Source organism: Carettochelys insculpta, chromosome 19 (assembly GCF_033958435.1).
Source record: "Carettochelys insculpta isolate YL-2023 chromosome 19, ASM3395843v1, whole genome shotgun sequence".
NCBI classification, from domain to species: domain Eukaryota; kingdom Metazoa; phylum Chordata; order Testudines; family Carettochelyidae; genus Carettochelys; species Carettochelys insculpta.
In genome coordinates, this window is record NC_134155.1 from 6,106,339 (window position 1) to 6,129,501 (window position 23,163).

The window sequence follows — 23,163 nt, forward strand, 5'->3', positions numbered from 1 at the left end:
CTCAGTTCACAGTAATTCTGATGCATAAATAATAACAAGGTATAGGGAAAACATGTATAGAGACCACACTAAATTAACCTTTAAATCCCTCTGAAGAAAACTACATTGTAGTGTTTTGTCTCTACTGCACTAGCTTGAAAGTTTAGGAAAATTGGATTTGTTTCGGTTTTAGTTGTTTGCTTTCAAAAACAATGGTCATGGGTTTTAAAAAAGACTTTGACTGCAAAAAATAATTAAAAACACATTGTGCAACCAATTTGGGTTGTAATTGAAATAGTTACTGGTTTAATTTTAGGACTGCTTTAACCATGAACAATCACACACAAAGCATTTAGGAAACAAGTGAGCTCTTGTTTTCAATGCAGTAGAGCATTGTCACGCAGACTGAACGACAGCTGTGGAGGATGTCTTTCCCTGAGCACTAGGGATATGTATGCAGCCTAGCTGCTTTCCTAACGTTTTTGCCTCCAGAATGGGGGAGATGTAACTATCATCTCCACTCTGACTTAAAGTGAAAAGAGATTGTGAAGAATGTTTACTTGTAAATTTGAGTTACATTGAATGTTTTAATACATTCTGGCTTTGGTTTACTTTACTTTTCTCCTCTGTAGGATGGAGAACTTGCTAAAGGAGAATGTATACGCAAGTGTAAATAAAAAAGAGGTTCTGTTTTTATTATCAAGTGCAGGGTATTTGTCCACCCCACACTTAAAAACCAATGCACAATGCATGGGCTTGTTTAGTTTGGAAAAGAGAAGATTGAGGGGAGACGTGATAGCGGTTTTCAGGTATCTAAAAGGGAGTCATAAGGAGGAAGGAGAAAACTTGTTCTTCTTGGCCTCTGAGGATAGAACAAGAGGCAATGGACTTAAACTGCAGCAAGGGAGGTGTAGGTTGGATATTAGGAAAAAGTTCCTAACTGTCAGGGCGGTCAAACAGTGGAATAAATTGCCAAGGGAGGTTGTGGAATCTCCATCACTGGAGATATTTAAGAACAGGTTAGATAGATGTCTATCAGGGATGGTTTAGATAGTACTTGGTCCTGCCATTGGGGCAGGGGGCTGGACTCGATGGCCTCTCGAGGTCCCTTCCACTCCTAGTGTTCTATGATACTATGGTTGTTTGCAGGGGGAAGTTTAAAGCATAGGGTTACATGCACAGACGGTGGTTGACAGCAGAAGAGAGTGCACGGAAAATGGCAAAGCTCTTGGGATTCCTGCCTAGACTTTCTGCTGACAGTATAATAGTAAAACCATAACTGAATAGGACTGCTGCAAAACGGGATGTTGTGGACATTTTGTCCCACAGTGCATCAGAGGATTAATCCTAGTCTATATATATTGCTAGTTCTGCGAAGTGTGAAAAGTCACATAACAGCTAAACATACCTGAAATCTGAGAGGGGCAGTTCGTCAACTTGTTGTAACATAGTGGAAAATTCATAGGGACTAGAAAGAAAAGTTGGAGATGCAGCATCACTGAAGAGCGCTCCCACAAGGTTCAGGGACAGATGTTTGGTTCACTTAGTATTTGTCTTGTCATTAACCTGGCTTAACGGTGTCATGATTGGCTGCAGCATGAATTAATGATCAGCTGTCCTAATGTAATTTAAGACAGCATCCCGTAGAAAGGGGGGCTTGAATTAGTGCTGGTTTGGTGCAGGTACTTGTGGGAATTGTAAGATCCTTCTGCCAATAAAGCTGCCTTCAAGGGTACATCGGCTGCCTGCCTAAGCTAACTCAGATGCTTGAGGTGCCTGGCATGAGGAGGGGGAGGCACCTGGCATGGCAGGGTCTGTGGCAATCTATTGCATTTCTTTTGGACACCACTGGTCTAAATACTGTTCTCTCCATGTAAAAGAACAGATAAAATAGAGTGCTCTGAATAACTAGAAGTGTGTTACAATTCAGTAGGTGTTTTAATACCGTTAAGTCCAATTATACAAGAAAAAGTCTGTGCTGTTTATATACTCTTTTTGGATAAATTGAGCAGAGAAATAATTCCCCATGTATATTGAGGGAATGCCACTAGTTGTCCTGCAACTGGTCTACACTCCTGCTTCAGTTGATGTAAGGTATGTTGCTCAGGAATGTGAAAAAAGTCACACTCCTGAGTGAGGGACCTTATTTTGGCCTCATGCACTGTCTATGCTGTGCTATGTCAGCAAGAGATTCTGTCTCGTGTCTTTACCTTCTGCATGTCACAGATGTAGAGTATTGTACTTGGTAAGCGAGCACTCTGCCATCAGCTTATTGCTTCTTATCCAGATCCACTAAATCAATGCCATTCCTTCAGTCACAGCCGTGGTAATCTTTCATGACAATGTAGACAAGACCCCAGTACCGAGGTCCCCAACATGCTAGCCACATGCAGGTATTTGATCAGTTGAGTGTGACTAGTTGGATTGAACAAGAAATATACTCATCCCTCGCTATACGAGCACAGTTGGTTCCCAAATTTCTGCTTGTAGGCGAAAACTCATAAGAGCGACACTGAATTCCCATTAAAATACATGTAAAAGCCTTCAGTTCGTTCCAAGTGCTTGTAACTTGACATTAACCGGTTGAGTTTGAGTGCTTTTCTGATGTATTTGAATAGTTTGGCACCAGAAGTAGTAGGAAGTGGTATATGTATGTAGAGCAGGGATTCCCAAGCTATGGGTCGGGGCCCATTAGATTTGTTAAAGGTCACCAGCTGGGCAGTTCCCAGCTGCCTGTGACTATTAAAGAAGCCATTTGCAGTTTCTTAGCACTGCTACCTCAGGCAGATATCTATCAATAGTGAGAGCTGCTGGAGATGGCAGCTGTCTCTATCACTGGGGATAGCAATTACCTTATGCCTAGGTGCTGAAACCTTAATGCTTGAGTTAATGGGCTTTAACAGTTCTTACCTGCTGGGAGCCAGCGGGCTGGGGCAGCCACCCAACCTAGCAGCCCCAGTGAAGAGGCTGCAGGGGGAGGAGGAGGAGCATCGAAGTCTGGGGCTGTTTAGGGGTCCGGGGGGGGGGTCGGTCTAAGACTAGGGGAAGTTCGGGGCTGCTGGCGGGGGGGTGTAAGGCTGGGGTCAGTGTGGGGCTGCTGGGGGGGGTGTAAGGCTGGGGGCGGTTTGGGGCTTCGGGGGGAGGTCTAAGGCTGGGGGCAGTTTGGGACCTGGGGGTGGGGTTAAAACCTGGCCGAGGGTGAGGTCTGTGGGGCAGGCGGTGGAGGACTAATAAAGTAAACCCTGGAGTTACCCAGGGGCTGTTCCTGCAGCCTCTGCATAACTCAAATTTTCTTGCCAGGGGAGGGAAGCCAGGAACCACCAGGGCTGGTCAGTTTCCTGGCTCCCAGAGCGGCAGGAGCTGGGAACCAGGGGCAGGCTGGTTCTAGCCTCCCCATGGGTTGCGGGACCTGGAAACTCATCAGCTCATGGATGGTTAGTTTCACGTTCCCACCAGTGCAGGGGAGGGAACCAGGCTAAGAGCCTTCTCCCTGACTCCCCCACAGCCCAAGGGCTGTCAGAGAGCTGCATGTCTGAGGGAAGGGAGGGAAAAGGCTCCAGCCGCAGGGCTGTGGGTCTCCCAGCTCCCCAGCCAGGGACCCCACAGCTGGAGCACAGCCAACAATGGGACTGCAGGTCTCCCAGCCCCTGGCCAGGGACCCCGCTGCTGATTCAATAAGCAAGGGAAGTTCACTCGTTTAGTGAAGAAAGGTAGGTATGTGTCCCTTGTTTTAGTGAGTACTCTTAAGTAAAGTACTTGTTAAACAAGGGGTGAGTGTACATTTTGAGAATAATGTGGCTAGTTTGCCACCCTTGATCTCAAGGGTGTGTACTTTGATATATCTCTGTTATCCTGGCCCACAGTTGATTTCTCCACTTTGTCATAGTGAACCATCTTACCAGTTCAGGGTGCTCCCCTTGGCCCCAGCCCCCACGCTATTCATGGTGATGGCATCAGTGTTGTTACACAGGCACTAGCCCCAAGTATTCCCATCTGGATGACTGGCTAATTGCAGGGAGCAGGTGCTTTGGCATGTGGACTTCGCAAGAGCCACTTTCTCCAAGCTTGGCCTGACCCTGAATCCACCCAAGTTCACCCTCACGTCCGTGTAAAGGATGGAGTTTGTAGGGGTCCTGCTTGACTTAATGCAGGCAACGGCCTCTCCCTCCCTGAGGCCCCCTTCCACACCATGGGTGCTCTCATCCAGAACATACAGCACTGCTCAATTACAGCAGCATTCAGTTGTATAAAACTACTCAAGTATATGGTAACCTGCACATATGTACTGCAGTGCACCTGTCTTTGCCTCTGCGTTTCAGGCATGGCTGGCGTTGGTGTTCAGGTCATCCCGGGACCCTTGCCTCACTCAGTTGGTGGTTCCAGCCCCAAGTTGTTTATGTGGGAGTTCCGTTATCCACTGTGCAGCCGAAGGTCACTTTTGTCATGGATGCCTTGGACACAGGGTGGGGTGTGCACCTACTCAACCTCCATACTTCAGGCCTGCGGTCCAGGAAGGAGCTATTGTTGCACATCAGTGTTCAGTAGCTCCCAGCAGTCTGCCTGCAACACCTCAGGGGCAAACACGTGCTGATGGCTCTTCTACATCAACAGACAGAGTGATGCTCTTTCCTCTCCTCATTTCGCGTTCGTTACACAATCCTGCCTTAGGCCTCGTGTCTTCCAAGGGTGCAGAACAGCTGTGCATATCAGCTGAGTCTTTCCTTTTAATCACACAAATGGTCCCTCAGAGTGGCTGTGGCCCTCACCATTTTGCATTGCTGGGGCATCCCCCGGGTGGTCCTGTTCATGACCAGGCATGTCGGGAAGCGTGCTCACTTCTGTTTGTTTTATGGGCATAGCAGGGGTTCCCTGACTGATGCTTGCCTACTAACGTGGACAGGGCAGGGTTGTTACCTGTTTCCCCCATTTTCCCTCCTACCCATGGTGGTACTCAAAATCTGCAGGTGCAGGGCCTTGGTCATACTAATGGCTCCAGCATGGCCTAGACAGTATTGGTTCACTATGCTTCTGTCCCTGTAGGTGGACAAGCCGATGCCTCTTCCCTTGTACCTGGACCTGATCATGCAGTATCATGGCCACTTCTGACACTTGATCTTCATGTTACTGTGTTTCATGTCCTGGAAGCTCCGTGACTAATCCCTCTTGAGCTGCAGTGTTCAAACTCACTTAAAGTCTTCCTCAGTAGCCAAAAGCAGCCACTTGTTCTACTTATCTTGATAAATGGAAGCGATTCTCCATGTGCTGCTGGCAAAATGGCTTCAGTGCCTCTCCCTGTCTGTTATACCTTAAACACCAGGGGCTGCTGGTGATGTCCCTTAAAGTGCATTTAGCTGCTGTTTCAGCCTTCTACCCTAGCCTGAGGCTGCATTCCTAGTTTAGGAACTCTGTGGTGAGATGCTGTCTTAAGGGCCTGGACAGACTTTATCCCCAGGTTTGGGTCCCTGTTCCACCTGTGGATTTGAACTTGGTTCTTTCACGCCGGATGGAAATGTTAGCCTCTGCCCCGGTCCTTCCTGTCATATAAGGTGGTGTTCCTGGTTGCTATCACTATGGCCAGGTATGTGTTGGAGTTGTAGTCTCTTACCTCAGAATCCCCATGTATTGTGTTCCCTAAAGACAAGATGCAGCTCTGACCCCACCTCGACTTTCTTCCAAAGGTAGTGTCAGCCTTTCATGTTAATTGACATTTTTCTTCCAGTGGTTTTTTTTCCCCCCAAAACCTTATGCTACTGATGGGAGCAGGCTCCACGTTCCTGGGATGGGAGGTGAGCCCTGGCTTTCCACTTCGAGTGTCCCAAGGCTTTCCGTAAATCTCTGCAGTTCTTTATGGCGGTGGCAGAATGGATGAGGGGGCTTCCAGTTACATCACAGAGCTTTTCTTCATGGATCACCTCCTCTGCCTGGCTGTGCTATGACCTGGCTAAGGTTCCATAGGCCCGCAGGTCACAGGACATTCCATCCAGGCTCAGGCCTATTCATCAGCATACCTGGTTCAGGTCTCAGTCCAGGACATGTGCAAGGCAACAACGTGGTCCTCGGCCCATACCTTCACTATGCATTTTGCCACCACCCAGCAGGGGTAGGCTGCTACCACCGTGTTCGGCAGGGCAGTGTTGCAGTCTGGGACCAGATGAGGTCCAACCCCTCTTTCTTTCATACTGCTGGCAGGTCACATATTGGAATGCACAGGAGCAAGCACTTGAAGACAGACAGACAATTACTTACCTCTCTAGCTGTTGTTTTGCAAGATGTGTTGCTCCTGTCCATTCCAGACCCTCCTGCCTCCCCTCCGTTGGACTTTCTAACAAGAAGGAGCTGAACCAGACGTAAGTTGGCAGGTTATTGTTACTACAGGGGGCCCTTCAGCTGACCTCATAGGTGCCACTAGGGAAAAGTCTTCCAAGGATCATGCATGGGGGCATGTGCGCACCCATGTTGCACTGGGCAGGAGCAGTGCATCTCAAAGAACAACCGTTACAGAGGTAAGTCATGTTTCTTTTGCAAACATAAGAGGTACAAAACGGGACTGTTCTGTGGACATGAGCTTCTCTCTTCTTGAGTGTTCTTCACCATGGTGTCATTTAGTTGCATTAAGTATGTTTATGCACCGTAGTGCTGGTTCTGCCATCAAATCTATGATGTATGTAGGCTTGACAGAAATTTTAGTTTTGTAATTTGGAAAGACAAGGTTGATATTTTAAATATTCACAGTTGCACAAAATGAGGGTGGGTGGTGGAACTAATTATTTAATGACAGTGAATACTGAGATGCAAAAAGTTAAAGCTTTCTAATCATTAAAACACTGTCAGCATCAAATGTTGAAAAATACAAATTAAATATCCTTAAACTCTTAAATTCTCAGTCAGCATTTTTCTTTGACTATAAGTTTCTGCTGTAGTTTACGGAAATATTTTTCTTCTGATTGTCTGATGAAACAGATGTTTACAGACATGATCTGCTGGTGGGCATGTACCATAATGCAGTCTGACCTAGTTTCTAGTGTGAAAGATATTGAGAATATAGAAATATTGTTTCAGTAACTATTTTTGCATTGATATAGATACAGCTGTTCAATTTACAGTTTGGCTTTGTGACTTGATCAGGTGCAAAGCCAGCTGGTAGTATACAGTTATCTGCCTGGGCTCCGGCACCTATGGTGCTGTCCCTAGTTTCTGTGTTCACCACACTTAAGTTTTGAACTCAAATGTATCACATTAAATGCAGCCACACCAACAGAGCCTGGACAGTTCCCTTGCCCCCACTGTGAACGCCCATGCCATTCAAAGCTTGGACTCCTTAGCCACATGTGAGTCCACAACCAATGAGCCTGTGCAAGCTCAAGATGTCCTCGTCGGACACGACGGACTACCTTCATACATACACATGTAGATAGTGCTTAAATTAATTGAAATGTAACCACTCAAGGAACCAGCAAAAATGGGTTGCCCAGTAGAAGTGATATTTTAAAAATTGAGCTGAGTCTTTCTTTGGAGACTTTTATAAGTAATACTGAGAGTCACATCAGAGTTTTGTTCTGCAGTTTAGAGTTTGTGTGTGTGAGCATTGTGGTTTAAGCTTGCCTTTACCATACTGTCCAGTCATTAACTTCCAACGTGTTAATAATTTACTATTGCAAGATAAGCATTCTGTATAGGTGACCTGGACATTGGTACACTGATGCAGGATCTCTCCACTTCATGCTCAGGTATTTTTTTCTCCATATTGCTAAGACATTATTGAGTTAATTAAGTGTATGTGTAGTATATTATCAATTCTGTATCTGATATCTCCTCAACCTGAAAATTTATACCCTGCCTCAAAGGAAACACAAAGGTCTAACTTGTGACTCCAAGGTGCAACTGCAGAGTTTAATGGAAGTCTTTCAGAAGAGCAATAAAATTATTAGTCCATGTGAAGGTGTATTCAGAAGTTCTCAAACTCACACCTGTATTAGATCTCAAAAACTGGTTCCTTTGGCTGTCCAAAATATCAGATATTTTTAAATAATGCACAAGCTCTCTAGATTAAAAAAATTATACATGCTCCTTTTGTTACTGTATAGTCACCTCCCATTTGTAACATACTCTCTTAAACCATATCTAACAAAAAATTACTTGTGCACTTTATTAGCAGATAAGATTTTTTTCATTGATGAAAGCACTTATAAATGATGTAAAAAATCAAATTGGGCCCCAGTGACTTGATTTGTTGGGAGTGGAGAGTAGAGCAGCAGATAGTGTGTTTAAATTATTTGTAATTAATTGCTCCTAACAAATTTGAATGCAGGGTGAGATTGTTAAAAATGCAGTTACGTGATTAGACAATGTCCAGCCTATGAGAGTTTGGTGCTGCTTGCAATAATATGTTTGCTACTAAATACTAATTTTTAGGAGCTGTTAGCTTATATATGAGACAGGTGCATCTTTTAAAAATATAGAGTCCTGTTTTTGATGCGTACACTTGTAGTAATATTAGAACTATGCACAACCAAGCTGCAAGCTCAGCAAATAATTCAGTAGAATTGTGTACACTAGATCCAATCTGTGAATGACCCTAGATGTTTGTGCTCTCTGGCCTAGTTGATTATTTTCCAAGTGTTAAAACAATTATTGTCTGGATCCTTCAGAGGATCTCAGTCCAGCTACATACTCATCCTGCAAGCCGCAGAGAAGTAGATTATCATGTCAGAGCATTGCAGGGTAGCGGGTGTGCAAGTAAGGGGAGGTTGTAAAATTTAAAGCAATCTCGACTTTTGGGGAGGCTTACTGTCCATAAAAGACTGTGGTTAGTAGCTGTTCAAATCTGATTGCTTGTGCAGGTTGAACCTCTCTAGTCCAGCACTCCCTTGTCTGGCAACATCCATGGTTTGGCATGATTTTGGTTGGCTGGATGTCCACTTACCATGGTTGTGGCTAGGTTTCCCATGGTCCCATAAAGTTTGTTTACATCCACTAGTCTTGGCTCTCAGTGCTCTGTGAGCTCCAATTTACGTCTGAATATCTTCAAAGATCCAAGTAAGTAGTGGAAGTGTTGGTAATGCTTCTAGACAATTTTGACCTCCCCTGGCCTGGCAAATTCTCTCGTTCAGCACCAATCAGGTCTTGAGGGTGCTGGACTAGAGAGATGCAACCTGTATTTAGGTTTTGTTGCACTTTGACTACTAAAGGGGTCTTACTGAGTGTGCATAAGTGCCAATGTGTAGTATTTAAAGGTTATTCTTAGTCTTACACTTAATTGCCATTTAGTGGTTATCTTGAGATCCTGCCTTGAATTAAATCAGTGGTGGGCAACCTGCAGCTTACAGTCTGCATGTGGCTGCTGGAGGTTCCATGTGTGGCCCCCAAGACATTTTGTTTGCCATTACCCATGCACAGGGTTGCCAGTCTTCTGGTTTCCATTTGCGTCATTTTCCAGTTGGTATTACTAAAGCAACACAGTAATAAAGCAAGAGCGTGTGAAGTGAGGTGCCTTTTGATTGCTTGCACCATTGACTGAGAGAGCCAGTTCAGTTGGCAAACTCTGAAAGCTCTAGGTATTCAAGAGCAGTTAGAAAAATTACCTTTGTCCTGGATGACTCTCTTGGATACAACAATCTTGTGGCTGACTGAGATGAAGGAGAGCCACAAGTCCAGATTGCCCATCACTATTTTAAATTTCTAATCTGGTTTCTAGTTTCATGCTGCTTCTGTTTTTTTATCCAGCGGAAAATGCAACATTTGAAATGGATTTTTGTAGTCAATGCTCACTGTTGCCACTACGTGTCACTCTTGGCACAAGGCTGGAATTGAGTATTTTTAAAGACTAATAACAGAGAGAAAGCTGTGCTAGTCTGTATACTATCAAAACAAAAAAGCAGTGCTACTTTACTGCCTTTTGTTTTAAAGACTAAATGACTAAATGATTCTTTCAATACATCTTCATTCTGATACCTTCCAAAACTAGTCTGCTGGCTTAATTTCCTTAAGACATTATTTTTCTTACATCTCTCTTGAAAATAACATTTTAAAAACAGAGAGATAGCCATGTTAGTCTGTTTTGCAGCAAAACAAAACAGCAGAAATGTAGCACTTTAAAGACGAACAGAATGATTGATTTATTCAGTGATGAGCTTTTGTGGGACAGACCCACTTCATCCCACAAAAGCCCATCACTGAATAAATCATTTTGTTAGTCTTTAAAGTGCTACATTTCTTCTGTTTTGTTATGTTTTAAAAACGAGCAGTCCTGTGGCGCCTTAAAGACTAACAATTTTATTAGGTAATGAGCTTTCATGGGTAAGACCCACAAAAGCTCATTACCTGATAAATAAAATTGTTAGTCTTTAAGGCACCACAGGACTGCTTGTTTTTCTTGTGAAGCTACAGAATAACACAATTACCCTTCTCAGACTATTTTAAAAATAAAAAGTGACATATAGTTTAGCTGAGGATTCAAAATCTGTTTCCCTACTAACTCAGGCTTTTTTTCTTCACACCCTGCTTTTTGCTGCTGTCAAAAATAACTTCTCAAATATTGCTGAAGTTTTCAAACAGAAACGGCATGAATTACCAGAGAAGCAGATGATCAAAGGTAGCTAGTCATATACAAGGAATTTCTCTCTTCGAGAGGTCTCTGCTGTTACAAAACATAATGAATGAGCTGCCAGTTGACCTTGTGACCATATGATTGGTTTGCAGGGCATGCTTTAATAATGACTTGACACTAGGTGGAGCATCTGTTTTTGAAGTATGGCTTGCAAATGCTGTGTAGTGTTCAGCAAATCCCCTTGCCTTGTGACTTGGTTTCAGTTCATCTCTGGCACAGAAATTGCAAAAGTAGGTGAAACTGAGACAAACAGAAAACAATTTCAGAATTATTGCCCCCCCCCCCCGCCCGAAAAAAAAAAGCTTGCACAGAAACAAAAGGTCAGCGGCCTTGTGGAGCTGATAATTTGTTTTTTGTCATGTGTAACGTTGACGGCTAAATAGAAGTGAATTACCTTTTGGTTCACTTAGCAGGGCAATTTCAGTTGTTGGATTTGTGGGGGATTTTTTAAAATGATTTTTTGTGTGTAATTACTTTTTAGAGCCAAGTGCAGCAACTGTTGAATAGGTTTTCATTGATAGTCCTGGTATGAAACAGAACAAACAGGAAATATAAGAGTGTAATGAGAACCTCCAGGCCTCACCCACAGTGGTAGTATGCAGGAATGTGTTGTGTGTGGATAAGGGAAGGGAAGTTAAATTCCCCAAAGCCTTCGTACGTGGGGTTAGTCTCTGTAACGAAACCTCAGTGAAAAATCTTGTAAGGAAAGAAAGGAAGTGACACTGCAGTAACTGCCGTCTAGTACAAGTGATAAAAACAGGCTCAGTAAGACTGAGTGAGAAGAAGGAGTGTCTTTGGATTTCTTCTCGGTTGGGGATTGGCATATTTTTGTGTTTGAATCAGTTCTAGGTTTGTTTGATTGGGCCAGGAGCTCACAAGCTTTCTTTAAGGAATTCAGTGGCTTGGAATTTGAAAAAAAGATCCGTTTGGTCTGACCTGAATGCCAGTTAATTGAGCTTGGGATCTGCAGACTTAAAATTCGAACATCTTGTGCAATAATCACTGCTTAATTTAATTGTACAAATGCTATTGACATTCAAAAACCATGTCGGGCCTCCTGAAATCATGAAGTTGCCTTTAAATAATGAAATTTTAAACAGATGTGGGTTTCTTCCTATTTTGCCCTTGAGTTTTGAGCCCTTGGGATAGTCATCTCATTTTTTTTTTAAGCTTAAGAAAAATAAGTGACATCTTCAGTTCCTATGTGATCATGTGACTCTAGGAGCTTGGCTTTTAGGAACCCCAAATATCCCAAAGATTCACAGTAGAACTGCAGGAGTTGGTAACCTGGAGAACGGGTTTTGTCCATTTGTGTGGTAATTTAGTGAATTGTCCATATTCTTCATGTGAACCACCAAACTTCTTTTCATTTCTGCCAACAAAGCCTGTACATTTTCCTGCCTTTCCAGCTGTTGACTCTGCTTTTACTGATTCCCTGCTACATTGCAAAGAGTCTTATTTTTCTGGTGTGGAATCTTCAAAATTAATGTTGGTAATTAAGATTGATGGCTGCCATGTGCGTAGAAAAATGTGAGAAACAAAGAACTTGCTGCTTTAGCAAGATGGGGAATGTGTTTTCTTTCTTTTTCCTTTCCCCCCGCATGTAATTCTTCCAGTTGAAGAAAGTGTCCCTTTCCAGTCTGCCTCATTCTTCAGTTTGCCTGTTGGCTTACAAACCTAGAACAAATTAAATAAGGGTCAGCTCCGTCCTGCCCAACATCTAAGCTCAGATTACTGTTGTTCATCAGGTAAAAGATGAAAGAAAGAATGATGTGTGTTGAATGTTGGACATGATTAAAAAATATATTGAATGGAGCCTGTTTATATGATGATTGTTTGTGACTGTTTGTCTCGTTTGTTTCCTTCATGCCTTTAAAACCAACTTCCTTTAGCTGTCCTGAGCTATTTGCAGTGAACTGAAACGTCCTGGAACACATGGATCAACACAGAGCTTAGAAAATTAGTTCTGTTAGTGTGTGATGGGAACTCCTTATTAATTTGTGCATGGCTTCTATTCTTGATGCTGGCGTCATTTAGACTAGTAACGCAATTTTGCACTGCAAGAGTGCGACCAATTTAGTTTAGTAAATCTCTTATACTAATTTTCTTAAGTCTTCTTCCCATGTGAAATTGATGTGCAAGAAAGCAAAATGCTGTTTTGAAAGGAAAAAATCACTGAATGTAAGTCTATGAAATGTTCTTGTGTTGATGGCACTTAAACCATATTGAAAAACAGCAAGAAGTCCTGTGGCCCCTTATAGACTAACAGATACTTTGGAGCATAAGCTTTCATGGGCAAAGACCTGCTTCATCGGATACATCAAATGCCACAGGACTACTTGTTGTTTTTGAAGAAACAGACGAACATGGCTACCTCTCTGATACTTAGACAATGTTGGACATTTTAGGATGCAGTGGTGACTTGTAGTTTCTTCTAGTAAGGAAGGAGAGTAGATGCTTGGCATAATATTTGGGTCCTTCAAAGATTGGCAAGTGAGATATTTCAAACTGTTTGAAAACCAAGTTTTGTTTTTATTTACTCAGTTCTGTTACAGGCTGTGCCTGCAATTCAAACTGCTTTGTTGAGAGACCCTACAATAATAAACCTAATATATCGTGGTGTCACACTCATTCACACACCCTGATATTTCTCTGTTCTGTTCCACTATGCAAGACTGAATTTTGTATGTTTCATGTTGCTCTTTCCTTGTAAGAACAAGACAGATAGAAGGCACAGCATAAACCTACATACCATGATGCAGCTGGAAAGGCTTAAGAATAGGCTTTATCGCACTGTCAGTTTGAATTACTATTTTAATGTGCTCTTCACTGATCATGAAAATATATCAGTGCTTAAAGAAGTGGAGCGGTAGACTACGGACCTCAGGGCAGATGGATGTTGAGAGAGAGCAGGAATAGAGTATAAACTACCACATTCCCTTGCTTGCATTCCAATTCTGCCCACGCAGGACCAGAAATCTCCTTATAACTGCTGCTGTGTGTTTGTGTGTATTGAGGGAGACGAGGGTGGGGGGGTTGTTCAGAGTGGCATCTTTCATTTCTGGTAAGTGTCCTTGTAAAATGGCTGAATTCTGTTTTACTATCGTGCCAAAACCAGCGTTTCTTCCTGATGTAACATTGTGGCGGGACTGCACATTTTAATGGCACCACATGCATCATCCCCATGTTCAGATATATTTGGAACTTGTTCATCATCTGGGATTTCCAGGGACCATGCTCAGTTGGGAAAAATCTGTATTGAGGTGGGAATAAAAAAGTGCTAGATTAAAGTTAGAGGATTCCAATGTTAAAATTAGTGGAAAGATGGATACATAAAACTGGCACATCAGATATCCCAAACAGTTTGATGTATATCTGGAAAGATTAAGAAGCTGAGAGCTCAGACTCTTTGTTCTTACTTTGTTCTTAACTCCTGCTTAACAGTTTGTGTTGAAGCTCAGACACTGCGAAATCATTGGACATTCTTGGCCCTAGTGATATATGAACAGCCTGGGTTGATTACAGAAGGGGGTGGGTGTGGGGAGTAACATCCCATAGTCAGAAATGTCCATGTGCTTACAGTCTGTACTTGTTAGGTGAATGTTGACTAGCAGCCTCTCTGATTCCAGGCTGTTGCCGTGGGGGGGGGAAAATGCCTTATTAACCAACTCTCTCTGCCAGTTTTCCTTTTTAGTCACAAGTGAACTTAACAGTTTTCTGTGTGTTTAGCTGTCCGCCAGTCCTGAAGATAAAAGGTGCTGTAAGTTGGTCTTGCTTTCCTGAGAGGTGTAATGACTTAGTAGATAACTATGAGATGAGTCGCAGGCTGTGGCAAAGCTAGCAGGCTGTTTCCCATGAGAAACTAGCTCTTGTTTTTCTTATTTATCTTAAATATAGAATGACACGTTTTCCCCTTTTAGTGTCAGGGTTGAGTCTTGTACCAACTACTAAAAATTCCTTATCTAAGGAAGAAAACAGTTTTCTAGACCACCCAAAGATATTCAGTCTCCCGTGGAAGTAGTTTAATTTTTCTGTGACATACAGTGTTTTTAAATTAGTGCCAAAATTATATCTTCCAAATTATAAAACGTTAAAATTAGATTTAATTATATATGTGAGGCTGGCATCATTTCACCAGTATGAATGGTCTGTAAAGGAAGGGATGAAAAACCTACCTTTTGATATACTGTTTGATGCTAGATAATTTTGTTCTTTGTATAGATACCAAGATAATTAACACAGAAATACCATAAATATTTCTTTCGTTACTCACTCACTTTCTCTTATCGTAAGCAATTTCTAATATCATGTACAGGCTGACATTTTTGAGGACATAATTTGACTTTTTTACCTTGAAATGCATCCTTAATTTTTATGCCATTTCTCCCTTTATTTAAGGGAGAAGGTAGTAAAATAATCTACTTTCTTCTGCTTAAAACTGTTTTGTGCATATTTTGAAATCTGTGCTTTCTGAATATGTTAAAGCTATGGCTATACTATAGTTGCTATTTCGGGGTGCAAATGTATCCCAAAATAGCAACACCATGCCTAAACATTGCGCTTGAAATAGCACAGCTATTTTGAGCGCAGTATTCCATTTCTGCTACCCCTTATTTTGAGAGGGGTATCGGAAACTTGAAAATAGCCACTTATGTCAAACTTCAGTGTCGCTTGGATGGTACCAAGTTTGAAGTAAGTCAGCTCAAAGTAATTGAGGCAATTGTGTTGCGTTATTTTGAGTTTACTGCTACTAGCTGTAGTCCAAAGGTCGCCTTCCAAAATAACCTACCACCTGAGAATAACAATGGGTAGAGCCTAACTCTGGAGATTGATCAAAGCATTGAACTAAAAATAAACCTATGGCTCCAAATGTATCCATGAGTTCAAATAAAGCTCCCTTTTATAACCAGAGTTCTTCAGATAGTAATTCCTAAATTCCCCTAAATTACTTTTGTCAATAATAGATTTGCATCAGGTCCTTACTGTTGATGACCATCCCTTGTCTCATTTGATTTTATAAATTGCACAAATATTTCTAACAAATCACATTCCAGTCTAACCACAGGCTCCTGTTGGTCGTCGTAAGACTGTGGAGAGCAGATGTTTCTCCTCCGAATCAGAAGAGACCACTGATTCATATGTTTTTGTCCGTCTGTGTTTGCGCTCTCAACTAAAAAAAAAAAAAAAAAATTAAAAAAAAAAAAAAAGAGGGGAGAGGAAAAAATGGAGGATTATAATATTAATTAACTTAACATTTTAATGATTCTTCTTGCTTCTTTGACAAACAATGTCTCTACTAAACCTCTCAGTTTTGCTGTTGCTTGTTAGGTATCATCAGATTGAAGTGTTTTTAAATGTATGTCCATTTAAATATGGACCTGAATTTAGACTCAAGCAGCAGATATTTCTTAATGGGTTATAAATACACCTACCATAAAACTTAAGTGAAATTTGCAAAAGCCATCAATACCTTTTTTTAAAACAAGCAGATTGGAAAGCAAATAAAATAAAGGTGAAAAACCTGAGAGGATTAATACAGGTTGAATCTCTAGTCTAGCACCTTTAGAACCTGACCAGTGCCAGACAGGAGAATTTGCTAGACCACAGGTGGTCGATATTGTCTGAAAGTATTACCAACATGTCCACTGCTTACTGGCCTCTTAGAGGACATTTAGGGATCAATTAGAGCTAAATAACTGCACAGAACACTGAGCCAGGACGTGTGGCTGTAAACAAACTTTATAGGACCACAGGAAACTTAGCCACACCCGTGATAAGTGGTCATTTGGCTTACTAAAATCATGCCAGATTGCAGATGTTGCCAGACAAGAGAGTGCCAGACTTGAGATGTTCAATCTGTAATAAGACACACAAAGCGAAAAGAAAAAAGGAAAAAAAAAACCTTGAAGAAACTAGGCTGGTATTTTCAAAGGACCTATTGGGGCTATGCATTGTAATTACATTGAAAGCCAATGGGAATTGAATTCCAGCTCCCGTTTTTGTCTTTAAAAAAATCTCCCCACCCACATCATTTAAATATCATTATTGCTAAATATAAAATAGAATATCACCTGTCTTGGTTAAAGCATTTATTGTATAACTTTACCACACTCTTGCCCTTTCAGGACCATGTATGTATGTATGTTTGTTTGTTTATAATGGTGGCTTGGTTCTTGAGAATAGATATTGTACGTGGGCGTTGCAGATTTGAACTGGGATAACAGCAGGTGTCATAAATATCACATCCAAACTATGAGATCTCGTCCAGTTGACTTTAAAGGAACAGAGCTCATCTGCATTAGGCAAAGGGCACGAGGTCGTTTTGCCCGTGTTGCATGGTTAGCTCTGAATTTGAGGACTCCACACGTGATCATCATTCTAAATGAATCTTTTTACATTTTATTTCTTGTTCCAGTTAAAATGTGGTTTCTGTGGGTTCCATCATTTGAACTTTTTTCCATTATAGAACGGTTCACATTTCAGTGGAAGAGATGTGCTAAATTGGTTTATTTGTCAGGTGATGTGTAGAGCTGTATTCTGAAATTTCCTTTTCCCTCATTGGCTGCTGCTTGCTTTAGAATTTTTTTCCTTTTGCAGACTTCAGTTGCTGAAACTGTCAGAGCCGGATTAGTAGGAAGATGTGCATTTGAGACCATGTCAAACATATGAGAGATGGGAACACTTGTTAAGAGACGAGGGAACTTAGGGTATTAATTGTGGCATGTTCTTAAGTGTTGAATAGGAATTGTGTCTGTGGGTGGTTTGCTTTAAAAACATTTATCCTCACTAGACCGTCTATTGTGTTTTCTTTGGCATTACTTACTGTGCTCCAATTTTTAAAAGTAGGCTTCAGCAGGCAGTAACCTATCTTGTATTGTCTGCCAGCCTACATTTTCAAATCTCAGTTACTGAGAGAGCAGTAATTTCACTTAGGGAACCATGGCAGAGGACATTTATTTTGCTAGCAATGGTATTTTTCTTGTATAGGTTGAATATCGTCAATTTGGCGCACTCTTGTCTGACATCATCTGTGATCTGGCGTGATGAGCTGGACAACCACTTATCGTGGATGTGGCCAAGTTTCCAGTGGTCCCATAAAGTTTGTTTCCAGCCACCAGTCCTGGCTGTCAGCATTTGATGCTGTTATTTAGATCCAGTCTACCCCCTAAATATCTTCTAAGAACCCAGTAAGCCCTGAAAATGTTGGTAATGTACTAGACAATATTGACCCTCTGTGGTCCAGCAAATTCCCTCATCTGGCACTGGTCCAGTCCCAAGGGTGCTGGATGAGAGAGGTTCAACCTATGCTGTCCTAAGATTGAAACTAACCAGTTCTGCACTTGCAGTCTTTCGTCACAGATGGTCACAGTTACATTATACTGTGGTATATCTTCTAAATTTTGTGGAACTGAAAATCAGACTTCTTGATTCACACACCATGTCTCTAACAAGCTTGGCAATGAACTTGCTTTTATCCTCAAGAGACCATGAGAAATGGTACTTCAGAATTAACACACGCACTTGACTTTGGGGTTTTCCTTCATGCAAATTTCCAGATGTTGAAGTTTTGAATGGCTGGTGCCTACAGCTTGAAGCACAAGGCCTTAAAAGGTCTTTCAGTGCTTTAAGCTGTTTGGGTATCGGCTTTGAGGGTGGAAATCAAGATTGTTTGAAGTATTAGGGAAGGGATAATTAAGACAGTGGTCTAGAACTCAAGATCTGGGTTCATTACCCAGCTCTGCAGGAGACTTACTGTCTGACCTTGGGCAAGTCACTTAAGCTTTTCTGATGTTGGTTCTCCATATATTAAAAAAAGGCTACTTTCTTTGCCTTTCCCTTGTTGTGTCTCTTTAGGTTGTAAACTCTTTGGGCCAAGGACTGTCTCTTACTGTAGATATATGCAAGGTCCACCCAAAGCGACCTCTAGACAGTACTGCAGTGCGGATAATTAGTCATTTGCAGTGGCTCTGCCCTACAGAATCAAAACAATTATTTGGTATTTAGCAGGTCTGAATCTGCTCACTCATTGGCTTTACTTCAGTGCAATTCCTTTGACGTAATTGCTCCCAATTTACCATGAGATCAGAACTATAACTTTATTTAAACAATTAAGAAGGTAGTTCAAGTTCGTGGTTATTGAGCATAATGTCAGACCCCTCCAGAAAATAACAAAGAGAGGTAACGGTGAAAGGTTTGGCTTGACAGCATTGTGGGTATTTTCTTGTTTGTTACACTAAGTTGCCATGTGAAAATTAAAATAGACCAGATATTTCCTACATGTACGAAATTATGTAATTCCATTATTCCGGTCAGTTCAGAGAAACTGCTGATATTGACAAAAGTGAGTCCAATTAAAAAACGCCTCCCAAAGTCTGGAAAAGAACACAGTAAGTTGTTCATTCTCATAGGTCATTTTCACTTTAAGGCTAGCGTGATCTTCTGCTCTGAATTCTTTGCCTGATACAGCCCATAGAGTTTCACCCAATAATTCCTGTGTCAAACCCATAAACTCTCCCAAATAGTCCCTGGTACCTGTGTTTAAAATACCACATAAAAAGAAGTAGACCTGTCTAAGCACTAGGATGTGTTTTTGCACAGAGAGCTTTCTCTTGTTCCTGTTATCATTACAGTCACAGATTTTTGTTGTAGAATACGTGTCATTTTGATTTGATTTTTTTTTTTCTGCTGTGATTCCATGATGCTCTAATAGACCATGACTCACTTAAAGAAAAAACACAAAGGAAAATATTGACAGACTCTCTCCCAGAATGCTAACCAAAACCCACCGTGTAATTGATAGCAGAAGCTAAAAGCTTTACAATACTTTGGGTATGTAAATATGATTGATTATGAATTTATTCTGCTAAGGCTAAGACTTAGGGTGAAATTCAGTTATTTTTACTAAAATAGGCTTTTTTGTAAACTTTCTAAACTGTTTATACAATTTGAGCGCGTTGCTGAAATGTAGACGGGGAAGGTGAGTTTTCTTTAGCTGATTCTTTGTTTCAAAATTCCTAATGTCCAGCATAAGGATAAATCTGAACTGCGTTCCCAGATTAATAGTACTTTTACTATTTTGTAATCATATGTCAGTTTGTTCCATTATTTGACTGTGTTGCACCTTATTTTCTTGTACAGATTTGAAGCCATCTGTGCCTGAGATCTGGCCTCAGTAAAATACATTTCTAATCTTTATTGGAAGGCAGCGTCTTCTAGAGGTCCAGTAAAACTTAATTCTGTTAATAGTGATACTTGGCACCTGAACACCATTGAACTTTAAAGCGTTTTACAAACAATCTTCTGAGCAGATCAATTAGCCCATTCTGATTTTACACACTGGGAAACTAAAGAAAAACTGTGACTTGCACAAGAGATTGCTGGCTTCCTAATTGATGCTTAAAGGAAAGTGGTGAGAAGAGGAAGAATGCTTCAAAATATTGTCTGCCCCAGCTGTCAAAACCTAGGTTTTATAAAAGCATTTTTTCCCCAAACTGAAATCAGATATACTTTTATGGAATCTTGTTTTTAAAAAAAGATAGAAGTAATCTCATTTTTTGTCAGGATGTAAGGATTTCTTTTCAGTATTTGGATCTCAAACAATCACAGGGCTTCTCTGTGCATGAGAAACTAAAAGACTACTCCCCTGCTTTACTAACTGCTCATGTGAAATTAAATGAAGCAGATCGATTGACCTTAATTTTTTCAAAGGTCTTCTACTGTTATAACTCTATAGTGTTGTTCATAGCATAGGTAAGGAAACATGTATTTTAATTTATAGTCCCTTAAAACTGAAGCAGGAGCACTTTAGCTCATCTTATGTTTGAAGTTGGATGTTTATTCACTTCCACGCATCTGAAATGCTATGACTGTTGTATCCAATATTATATATCCTGTCTAATGTCAGTGTGGGAGTCCAGTTTCTGCATGCATTTGTGTCCTGATAGGTTTCCTGCTAATAATATTTAGGGTAAAGCTAAGTCCTTTTCAATGAACACAAAATTTACTAAAATTTTCTTATCTAATGTGTTTTTCAGGGTCCACACATAGCGTCAGTTACGCTTGCTGCATATGAATGTAACTCAGTTAATTTTCCTGAACCACCATATCCTGATCAAATTATCTGCCCTGATGAAGAGGGAATTGAAGGATCCATCTCTTTATGGACCATAATCTCAAAAGTCAGGCTAGAGGCCTGCATGTGGGTAAGGTTTAACTTACACAATTTTACCTAAAAGAAGCAAAGCAATGCTGGCTTTTTGCTAACAGCAGTAATGTACAATTATTCACACTGGAGGCATGATTTGCTGATTGACTTTAGATGTCTCTATTAGATGTGAATATTCTAAGAATGCATTCATTAGGTGCAGCTGAAAATGTTGGGGTCAATTTTTATCAGCTCTAAAAAAAGCTATTATTTGAGGTACTTGCAATTGAAGATGCATGACATTTATGAAGAACGCAGTGCAAAAGACAAGTTTTTGAAAGGAGATTCTTTATCCCAGCTGTGCTTGCAGGTTAAGGACTGACTCATGACAGCAGTTAGGCAAATGAGTGACTTCATGCTCATGAATATTCCCTTTTGAAGGCCATAGGCCTGTTCATGTGAATGAAGTTGTTCATATGTGTTGAAAGGATCAATTTTTAATGGTGCAGCAGTTGCCTTTGTGTTGAGGTTGCATGAGTTCTCTGTTGTATTAAATGTAGCCTGTTTACATGTTGTGATGGAGTGGGGGATACGTGTGGGGGGGGGGCGCTCACAGAGGGTGTGAGTCTCCTGCTGAGGGTAACCTTGATGACCAGGTAACACCTTTGTACTGGAGACAAAGGAGGAGGTGGAGCCTGAGGGGTTTGAATTGGAACTGGGAGTTGGGAAGCAGTTAGTGTGGGCTGAGAGAGTGCAAGACCAAGGAGGGGGCAAGGCCCTGGCTCTGGGGGCTGTTGGCGACCTCCTCTCCCCAACATGGATTTGACTGGCTGTCTCTGCCTGCTGTACTGACTCCTCTGTACAATGCTGTGTCCTGTTGGCTAATAAACCCGCTGTTCTCCTGCTGAGTGAGAGTCACTCCTGCCTGCAGACGGGGTGCAGAGCTTGGGTGACCCTGAACCCCATCACACTGGTGTTAGAAGTAGGATGTACTGCACCCCAAGGATGGAGCATGCAGCAGTAAAAGACGGGGGCCCAGGAAGAAGAAGGGGGGCCAGCGAGACCCAGGTGTGCTGACAGGCAGTGAGGTACAGTTCCCCAAGGCGAAGGGGCCTGCGGCCGTACCCAAGCAACTTGTGGTCATGGTTCTCGAGAGGGGGTGTCACACCCGAGGAGGGGTTACTCCTGGGAGTCAGTTGGAGTCGGTCCCAGAAAGTGGAGGGGCCAAGGGCCCAACCCCCCAGGAACAAGTGACCTGTGAGGAGGCTGACATGCTTCATGAGTTCGTCCCAAGGCAGCGTGCTCAGGGTCCTTGAGAGCGGGTGTCACAGCGAAGAAGGGGTTCCTCTGGGAGTCTGTTGGCGTTGGTACCAGAGGGCAAAGGGGCCTACGGCCTAACCCTGGGGATCTTGTGACCTTCAAGGAGTCTAGCGTACTGAAGAGATTCTTCTAGGAATCGTGGGGTGCAGAGGGCATCAGCCTGAGAGCCTGCAACCACGCTCAGCAACTCCGCTGTGAATTGGCAGCACCTGGAAACCGAATTGAGATTAAAGGAGCTGGACAAGGCAGCGTGGTTGTGCAATGACAGAGCTGAGGGTTAAGGAAACTCCTGCAGAGGTGAGCCCAGATCAGGGCAGGGAACCCTGGACTGCATGGAACTCTGAACCGAGGGGCCTGCCGCAGCTCAAGGAAGGAAGGAGCGATTCCAACCCATCGTCTACTAGTGGCCAGGACAGATCTGCGAAGAGGTTTCCAGGCCCGGGCCGAGGAAGGTGCCTGTGTGTCTGTGCAGGAAAGCAGCTTGTCCACTGGGAATGACAAGTTTTCTGTGAGAGAAGCTGTCTCACCTTCTGGGCGTGTGAGACCAGCCAGTGGGGCTGGAACAAAGGAGAGAGTGTCTCCGATTGTCTGTCTGTGTTGAACAGCAGCAGCCTGGGGAGAGAGCAGAGCCTGCATTTGAAAAAGGTGCCAATGAGGAAACTAGTCCATTGACTGCAGAAGATTCCCCCAGCCTGGGGTGGCTGGAGAAGGAACCACCAGGAAAGAGCATTCCAGGTGGGACTCTGAATGCAGCCGTGGCAGCCGAAACAGAGGGAATGGCTCTGGGATGGGCAGTGGTATCCCTGATAAGGATGCTGGTCCTTAGTGCAGGAAAGGTGCTTCTGCTTCTGGGGAAGAGAATTCTTTGTCTGAGCCTGTGGGGGCTCGAGATGGAGCCAGGATCCCAGAGCTGGATCTGAGTGCAGCTGAAGCCCAGATGGGAAGTGGGCCTACCTCTGTCTCCCTCAGAGAGGACGATGCTTTGGATCAGACTGATCCAATCAGTATCATCACGGAATCCCAGGAACCAGATGATTCTAGTACTTGTTCTTTGCCTGGTGGGCCAGAAGTGATCCTGGGCCATAGGTGAAACCTAGGAGCTGGTTGTGGCTCA

The 23,163-nt window shown here is 42.5% G+C and overlaps 1 protein-coding gene across 3 annotated transcripts in view; it reads left to right on the forward strand.

Annotated features, from left to right (window-relative positions):
• The window catches only part of VMP1 (vacuole membrane protein 1), a 101,838-nt gene that overhangs the window by 22,742 nt on the left and 55,933 nt on the right, over nucleotides 1–23,163 (forward strand). For all 3 annotated transcript variants that reach the window (XM_075013504.1, XM_075013505.1, XM_075013506.1), the window contains one exon: nucleotides 20,620–20,787. In XM_075013504.1, the coding sequence (XP_074869605.1) occupies nucleotides 20,620–20,787 (168 nt within the window). The remainder of the gene's footprint in view (nucleotides 1–20,619; nucleotides 20,788–23,163) is intronic.